This window comes from Myotis brandtii, unplaced genomic scaffold, assembly GCF_000412655.1.
Source record: "Myotis brandtii unplaced genomic scaffold, ASM41265v1 scaffold155, whole genome shotgun sequence".
In the NCBI taxonomy this organism is placed as follows: Eukaryota; Metazoa; Chordata; class Mammalia; order Chiroptera; family Vespertilionidae; genus Myotis; species Myotis brandtii.
This window is the reverse complement of record NW_005355621.1, coordinates 3,087,422-3,096,615: the sequence shown is the minus strand read 5'-3', so window position 1 is coordinate 3,096,615 and position 9,194 is coordinate 3,087,422. Positions and strand designations below refer to the sequence as shown.

The 9,194-nt window shown below is 43.2% G+C and overlaps 1 protein-coding gene across 1 annotated transcript in view; it reads right to left on the bottom strand.

Annotated features, from left to right (window-relative positions):
• The window catches only part of GLT8D2 (glycosyltransferase 8 domain containing 2), a 31,207-nt gene that overhangs the window by 12,462 nt on the left and 9,551 nt on the right, over positions 1 to 9,194 (bottom strand). The window contains exons 2-4 of the mRNA XM_005861693.2: positions 5,819 to 5,865; positions 3,557 to 3,649; positions 2,597 to 2,768 (exon numbers count right to left, since the gene is read on the bottom strand). Of these exons, the coding sequence (XP_005861755.1) occupies positions 2,597 to 2,768; positions 3,557 to 3,649; positions 5,819 to 5,837 (284 nt within the window). The 5' untranslated portion in view covers positions 5,838 to 5,865. The remainder of the gene's footprint in view (positions 1 to 2,596; positions 2,769 to 3,556; positions 3,650 to 5,818; positions 5,866 to 9,194) is intronic.

Genomic DNA, 9,194 nt, shown 5'->3' with positions numbered 1-9,194 from the left:
TCATTGATCAGCTGCCTCCTGCACGCCCCACACTGGGGATTGGCCTGCAACCCAGGCATATGGCCTGACCGGGAATCAAATTGTGACCTCCTAGCTCCGACCTAGGTCAATGCTCAACCACTGAGCCACGCCAGCCAGGCCGGGCCAGAACATCTATCTTTTAATCTAACTCAGTGGTCGGCAAACTGTGGCTCATAAGCCACATGCGGCTCTTTGGCCCCTTGAGTGTGGCTCTTCCACAAAATACCGACTCTGCACATGGGCCACGAAGTTTTAATCGCACTGTACGTGCGCGCCTGCACGTGGTATTTTGTGGAAGAGCCACACGCAAGGGGCCAAAGAGCCGCATCTGGCTCACAAGCCGCAGTTTGCTGACCACTGATCTAACTCATAAGAGTTTTCTTGTAAGAAATCATCTCAAAATAAAATTTCCAACACGTAAGCCACACAGTAGTATTTCTTGTTGATTAAAAATTGACAAAGGTCCTGGCCAGCATGGTTCAGTGGTTGATCTTCAACCTATGAACCAGAAGGTCGAGATTCAATTCCCAGTCAGGGCACATGCCCAGGTTGCAGGCTCAATCCCCTACTCACAGGCTGTGAGTGTGGGGTGTGCAGCAAATCAATGATTCTCTCTTATCACTGATGATTCTATCTCTTCCTCCCTCTCCCTTCCTTTCTGAAATCAATAAAAAATATATTTTTTAAATTGACAAAGGAATTAAATCTTCCCAAAAAATTTTCAATTTGAAGAACCATAAAAAGTAGCCATTTACACAATGTATTATATCAATAATTTCTCAATAAAGCTGCGGGTGGGAGGCAGCCATACCAATAAGAAGTCAGCCCAACTGAAAAATTGGCAAAAGACTCAGGCATGCATATCCAAACAGCCAAGAAATGTGTGAAAAAGTGCTCAACCTCATTAGAAATATGGGAACCCCACAATGAGACATGCTGGCACTCCTCAGAATGGCAAAGTTAAAAAGACTGACTGCACCAAGTGTTGGTGTGGTGGATGTTAAAGGGTGTGTCTATTACACATTTGTGATGATTCACTAAGCTGTACATGGGATTTATACAATTTCCTGTATTTGTGTTATACTTCAGTGAAAAGAGTTTTTAAAATAAGGGGTGGTGAACTGGGAATCATTCCCTGCTCAAATGTCATACAATCCTGAAGCTCATAACTACTGTTCAAGTACAGACCCTTATTCAGAACATATCACACAAGCCATCCTTTGGGTTTGTTATCTATACCCACAGATAACTGAGGGGCAGACTAAGTGAGTCCATATTGCAACAGTAAATTATAAGAAGAGTGACAAATGAGACAAAAACAAACAAACAAAAAACAAACAAGCAAAAAAACCCAGAAAGCACATATAAGCCCCCAAAACCCACAGCAACCAAGGACCATTTAGATTAGGAGCAAATGTCTTACATATCTCAGTATCTCCTAATGGCGATACTAACCACAAATATGGTTATAAAAACCATCTGTAAATACATTCTTCTTGTAACTGATGGGAATAACACTTGAGATACCTTGAAATTCCCTTCATCACTGCTTTTCCCAAATATTCCATTCTCCCCAGAGATGGTCACTATTAACAGTGGAGATCTTTCTGGTCTTTTTTCTTTTTGTTTTGTTAATCCTTACCTGAGGATATTGTTCTATTGATTTTTAGAGAGAGTGGTAGGGAGGGGGGAGACCTTGTAACTGATGGGAATAACACTTGAGATACCTTGAAATTCCCTTCATCACTGCTTTTCCCAAATATTCCATTCTCCCCAGAGATGGTCACTATTAACAGTGGAGATCTTTCTGGTCTTTTTTCTTTTTGTTTTGTTAATCCTTACCTGAGGATATTGTTCTATTGATTTTTAGAAAGAGTGGTAGGGAGTGGGGAGACAGAGAGAGGAACATCGATATGAGAGAGACACACATCGATTGGTTGCCTCCCGCACATGCCTCAACTGGGGCCAGGGATCGAGCCTGCAACTAAGGAACATGCCATTGACCAGAATTGAACCCAGGACCCTTCAGTCTGAGGGCTAATGCTCTACCCACTGAGCCAAACCAGCTAGGGCTATTCTACATTTTTATAATACATTTAAAATGTGATTTTCTCTATATTTCTTTTCAATCCAACTCCAATTTATTTCTTAGTGTGGTGAGGGACATGAAAGATAATACTTTGCAGTTCAAAAATTATAATTAGTGATGATTCTGAGCCATATTAAAATGATTATATTACTAATATTCTTTCAGGTTAAGAAAGTAAAGAAAAGAGAAACCATTTTAGAAAGAATGAATTTCATATAAACTGCTTAAGGATTGGGGTTCTTTAGTTCATTAGATAATTCAATTCTGCACCATGACACACAGCCCTACCAGATTAGTGAGGCTCTGCTAGAAATTCCTTAGTGAGGCAACACATTTATCAAGTCACCAAATAAACCTCAGGTCATCCCCTTCTGAATTCAAATGACATTTCTCAAAAGAAAAAAAAAAAAAGGAAATCCATTTAAGGAAAAACAAGGAAGATCAAAAGAAAGTAGGAAACTCCAACATCTATGGTATACGACTTACCGTATTCGAGACAGAGTGTTCCGGAGCCCAACTACATAGAACAAAATGTTGGCATCCGTGTTGCTGTAGATGCTATTGATGGCGGCCATCGCAGCCCCCATCCTCCCTGCTGCTGCGCAGATCACCACGGGGATCTCAGCGTCCAGTTCCTCGGGAGTCCCAGAGTCCTCACCTGGAAACCAAAATCAGTGTCTTGGAACATGAAGGACTTTCACAGTCGAGTCCGTTAAACTTGTCTTCCACACCCCCGAGGGAAGAAAGCAGAGTGTGGAAGAGGCTGTGGATTGTTCATCAATGTCCAGTCTTTCTTCTTCCCTTATAACGTTGGAATTTTCGCTGGCACATGGCCAACCGCTAAGAATGTTTTCCAGACTCCCTTGCAGCTCTATGTCGTCAAGTTCTGACCAGTGGGATGTTAGTTCAAGTGATGTGTACAACTACTGGGTTTGCTTTTATAAGAAACTTGCTCACCCGCCCCCCCTTTCCTTTTCACTTCCCCTTGGCTGGAATGTTGCTATGATAGCAGCCACCTTAGACCACAGGTGGAAGGTACCTATTGAGGACACCAAAACCCTAAGATAGAAGGAATCTGGCTTCTTCCATTTAGCATAATGTTTGTGAGGTTTATCCATATTATAGGGGGTATATTTTTTGAATTGTGGTAAAATACACAACATAAAATTTACCATCTTAACCATTTTTAAGTGTACAGTTCAATGGTATTAAATACATTTACCCCTTTGTCCGACCATCTCTACCACCCATCCCCATAACTCTTTTCATCTTGTAAAGTTGACACTCTACCCATTAAACAATAACTCCCCCATCTTCCCCTCCCCTCAGGCCCTGGCAACCACCATTCTACTTTCTGTCTTAGGATTTTGACGGACTAAGTACCTCACATAAGAGGAATCACACACTACTTGTCTTTTGGTGCCTGGCTAATATCACCTAGCTTACCTGCGTCATTCCTGAGCACAGTCCCCTTGTGAACTTTCTTATACAGAATCCCACAGAGGGTCACAATCAGAAGGAACAGCAGCACCTGATTAACTGAAATTAAAAAAAGAAACAAGTTCAACCTATCGAGCTGGAGTTGTGGAAAAGTTCAGAGCAGCCGTGTAAGGAGTTGCCTTCCCTGACATACACAGGAGTGGTGGCCCGGACCCTTCTTTAAGCAGATGGCATGCGCAGGAAAGACTTAACCTGCAACACTGTTGATACTCAAGGATACGCACAAGCAGTTTAAGGAGGATCCAGGGATAACCCCAGGGAGCTGGATGGCAGAGGCTACAACCTTAATGACTATAGGATGCTGCCTTTTCTGTGCACGAACTTTGTTTAGAATAATAGCCAACGTTTACATAACACTGGTGATGAGCCAGCACTTATTTTATGTTCTTAGCCACTAGAACCCAGCTACTTCTCAGATAATTCAGTCACCGGTCAAGGATAACACACAGAAAATGTTTTACCTCGTCCTAGCTAGTCTGGTTCAGTGGATACAGCGTCAACCTGAGGACTGAAGGGTTCCAGGTTTGATTCCGGTCAAGGGCACGTACCTCGGTTGCAGGCTCCTCCCCGGGTCTGGATCCCTGGTTGGGGCGTGTGCTGGAGGCAACCAATCTATGTTTCTCTCACAGCGATATTTCTCTCTGTCTTTCACTCTCTCTAAAAAAATCAATGGAAAAATATCCTCGGGTGAGGATAAAAAAAAAAAAGAAAGAAAGAAAGAAAATGTTTGCCTTGGGTAAGAGGTTAGAAGACCCACCTACATGTCTTCCACTTCTGAGCCTCCAGGAGCATCTGTTTCAGAACAGTGGCCCTGGCCCCTGGGATCTCCTGAGAAGTGGGGTGATGCAGAACAGTGTTGTCATAGTAGGAAGCATGTACCACTGGCTGTACCAGAGATGATGGGGGAGGTTTGTGCTCATAGCATTAAGTCACATTAAATCATAGCGTGAGAAATCAGTCCCAATTTCATATGCAGGAAGATAACAAAAACTACCCAGAATTAAATATTGTTCTAACCACATACAGTTGTATAATTTCCTTATTTTTATGATAGGAGATAACTGGTGTTCTAGTTACAGTACAGATATAAACTTTCTATTATGAAGTACACTTAGGATTTTTAAAATGAGTCCATTTAAAGAAAATAGTCATGCATTGGACAGAAGAAACACAGATGCTAAAAACTGAGAAGATACGACATCGCCGTACGTGGGGCACAAATGCGGCAGTTTGGAAAATGTTGGTAGAAGGGGAAAGGTCTGGGATTTGAAGTCAGACTCAAATCTCATTTCTATTACTTCCTAGCTGTGTGGCCTTGGACAGGTTACTTAACCTCTCTGAGCCTCAGTTTGCTCATCTGCTACATGGGAATTGTAATAATAACCATTACGTCACATGGGGTATTTTGAGAGTTAAAAAGGCAATGCAATCCCAATAAAGGTTTTACAATTGTTGTGCATCAGAATATTTACTTATATTGGCCTCGTACTAATCTATTTTATGGCCCCTAGGCTTTTCTCTTCACATTTGTAAAATCCATAGGAGGAAGGAGTTGAACAGTAGCCACCGATGCCTTCCAGAGCTACGTTAGGAGGCTCAGTGGTCCTACCTTGCTGACACGCAGCTCCTCTCTGCCTCTGGGTTGTCAGATTCAGCCAGAGACAACCAGATACTACTTGGTTTAAAACAAAACTATAGAGAAGCAGAAGATAAGGGTCAAAGTTCTACAGGTTATCAGTACCTCTGATTAACATTGACCTGCCACAGCCAGTTTGGGGAAGTGGCCCATGTCACTACCGTCTGACCCTTTCAACCATGGCTGCTACTGCTGATGCCAGGTTAACAGAGAAAATACTTTAAAAAAAGAAGTATGTCTCATGACATATTTGGGATATAGTTATACTAAAACATTATTCATAGTTTACTTGAAAGTCAAATCTAACTGGATAGCTTGACTTTTCATCTGCTACATCAGGCAATCTACCCTGAGGGTAACAGTAGCACAATTAGGTCACTATGTTTCCTCCCAGATTCACAAACGACTGCATCTAAAATCAGGGGCAAACCCAGGTTTTGATGGAGTCTGAGATTATATAATTTGAAATAACTCTTTAAGAATAAGAATACGAAATTACAGATGCTAAATTAGATGGGAACACGAATCTTTATTTAGATCAAAAAATAATATTTGCAAACTTTTAAACTTACTTTTTCGTAACAAAGCCATGTATGTTCATGTGGATAAAAACTGTGACCTGTGGATTAAGAACAAAGTTTTGTTTAAAATAGAATCCTCTCTAAAATTCAATAAATAATTTTTTTAAAAGGAAGAAGAAGCAGTGGGCATTAAGAAAAGCATGGGATAGATGAGCAGTTTTGATGAAAAAATGACGTTAACCATTAGAAAAGAATTTTACATTATAAAATTCATTTTAGTCTGTAAATCTAAAATCAAATTTTGTCACATTTATATGTTCATTCATTTATTTGTGGCATTTTGCCAATCACCCCAGGAGCTGGAAACTGACTCCCTTCATGTTAGGAGAAAAAAAGTTAATTTGTTATAAATAACAATTTGTCTTGAAAACTCAAAGTTTATTTTAAATTAAGTTGATTCTTCTTAATTAAGGTCCTTCCAAGGAACTTCTGAGCTTGAGGTGTGACTGGAGGCAGCAGTCAGCACACAGGGAATAATAATACCTTTTAGGAATTAGCAATGTGACAGAGAGCCTGCGGGAAGCGAACAGAACAGGCGGATGTCACAGCACCCCAGGGTGTCCTCATGAGCCAGAGTGTGGTGAGAACTCGTCGGAAGTGATGAAGTGATCGAGGAGGAACTTCAACGGGGCTTTGATTCAGGTGCTTAACTCAGTGTAAACAACCAGCTACAATGTCCCTTTTCTTTTCCCAGGATGGAGGCTATAGAGGCTGGATACCCGGAGCTAGCTCGGAGCGCCTGGGCAGTGACCCTTGTCCTCTTGCCCTCTCGCACTTGGGAAAGAATCGAGCCCAAACAGTAAGTAATTTACTTAGGATTCTTCTGAGGTTGGTTTCATGTGCTTTTTATCCATTTATGATTTTAGATGACATGCATTTAGCTAACTTTATGAGACAATATAAGCCTAGAATGGTCGTTGGCCACAGGACAAACTCCCCCACTCCCCCCATCCATGAAGGAAGGCCATCTAGTCCCAGGGGAGAGAACAGGAGGGGTGGCGAGGGGAGGAGACCAGAAAGATCCCAGCTCAGAGTCCCTGAGGTCAGTTCCTACCTGGGTCAGCCGGATAGCTGAGCCAATAAATCCCCCCTTTTTTCTTTAAACTGCTTTGAAATGAGGTTCAGTGTCTTGCAACTAAAAATCCTTACAAATATATTCCCTGTGGCCAGAAGGGTGTGCCCATATAGGGAGATGTTTGCAGGGGCCAAATGCTACGACTACCGTGGCTACCGTTTATTGAAAGCTTCATTTGTACCCAGCTCTATACTGACCATCTAGGCACATACTCTCCTTTAATTCTTTTTTTCTTCTTTATTAATTAAGGTATTACATATGTGTCCTTATCCCCCCATTGCCACCCCACCCCCACCCCACTCATGCCCTCACCCCCCTGGTGTCTGTGTCCTTTGGTTATGCTTATATGCATGCATACAAGTCCTTTGGTTGATCTCTCCCCCTTACCCCCACCCTCCCCTAACCTTTAATTCTTACAACACCTTTCCGGTGGATATATTACTATTCCCATGTTTCAAATGAGGAAATCATGGCTCAGAGAGGTTCAGTGACTTGCTCAAAATCACACAGCTAGTAAATGGCAGAGCAGGGATTTGAGATGAAGGGCTCTCTGGCTTCAAAGCTTATGTTTTTCAACCACAGGTGCTGGAGCTCTTGAAAGACTATTTTGGCGACCCCAGGAAGCTGGTGAGTTGAGGTAACAGATGTCACTGAGTGCAGATCAAGTTGTGCAGCTCACAGGCAAGGTTGGTCTGCTAGCCCCCGAGTGCTCGGTTACTCTAACTACTGAGATTACGCCAGAATACAGAAATCGTAAGTGTTGACTCATCTGAGGAGGGGGGGGGCATCTCTCCCTTGTCCAGCAGGTTGCCAGCTCTGAAATCTCTTTATGATAAAAGAGGAGGCTTCCGGAAACTGAGGGTGGCACATTGAACTGCAGTGGTGAGTCAAGGAGGGAAATTCCTCAGCAGATTCTTGGAGGAAACCGAAGCCACTTTTAGAACATGAGGCAGAGCAAAGTCCTTGAGAAGTATGTGCTTTAAAAAGAAAGCTGGGTTTATTTAATTTTTAAAAAGTATGGAGTTGTATACAGATTCCGCATGCCTTCTCTCCCTCTCCACCATGTCATTGCATCTGTGACAGTGGTGTTTGCTGTTTAAGAGGCTATAAATGGGTGTTTCTGATACTTGCAGTCAAAAGCATTTTAATGGATTAAGTAGGTGCTGCGGGAATGTCTGCAGCTCCTAGATCATGTGGATTTGGCAGAGGGATCGGAGTCGGAAGGAGATAGAAAACTGGTGGAGGAAGTCAGGGCCAAGAGCTGGAGGGACCAGCCACGGGACGAGAATAAGGGGCCAAGAGAAACTGGAATGTCTGGGGCAGAGCCTGGGAGAGGATCCTCTGGGTTAACACGGTTCCAGGGGAGGAAACGCACCCTAGGACTCATTCCTATACGGGAAGAGGCCTGGGTGCATGGGAGGTGCAGGCCCACCAACCGGATCCCTCCTCCTTTCCACACTTCCTGTGGGACTCCACACCGAGGCCTCCCTGTCTCTCTCAGAGTAACAACAAAAGTCCTACACTGGCCTACAAAACCTCACGTGATCCACTGGCCTCCTCGCCAGACGTTCTCCTGCCTCTGAGCCTTTATACTTGCTGTTCCCTCCACCTGACATGCTGTTCCCTCCACCTGGAACACTACTCCCAGATATCCACATGGCTCGCGCCTTCACTTCCCTCAGACTCTTAGTCAGCAGCCCCTAACCCCAACACGCATATATTAATTCTCAGCAATCGCCACTATCCAACATGCTCCCCATTTTACTACTGGCTTATTGTCCGCCCTCCCAATGATGGATTACAGGCTCCATGAAGGCAGGGAATTTTGTCTGTTTTGTTCTTTGCCATATGCCCAGTACAAGTGCCTGGCAGTATAATTCCTAACCTTTTTGGCTCAGTGGATAGAGCGTCAGCCTATGGACTGAAGGGTCCCAGGTTCGATTCCGGTCAAGGGCATGTACCTTGGTTGCAGGCACATCCCCAGTAGGGAGTGTGCAGGAGGCAGCTGATCGATGTTTCTCTCTCATCGATGTTTCTAGCTCTCTATCCCTCTCCCTTCCTCTCTGTAAAAAATCAATAAAATTCAAAAAAGTAAAAAACTATTCACAGACAGAAGGGGTGCATGAGTGACTCTCCTCAGGAATGGTATACAAGCACCTCAAACCCCCTGTGTTCACAGCACCTCCCCATAGACACTCCTCCTCTGGTGTCCTCCAAGCATCCTCTTTTTAAAAAAAAAATATTTTATTGATTTTTTACAGAGAGGAAGGGAGAGGGATAGAGAGTTAGAAA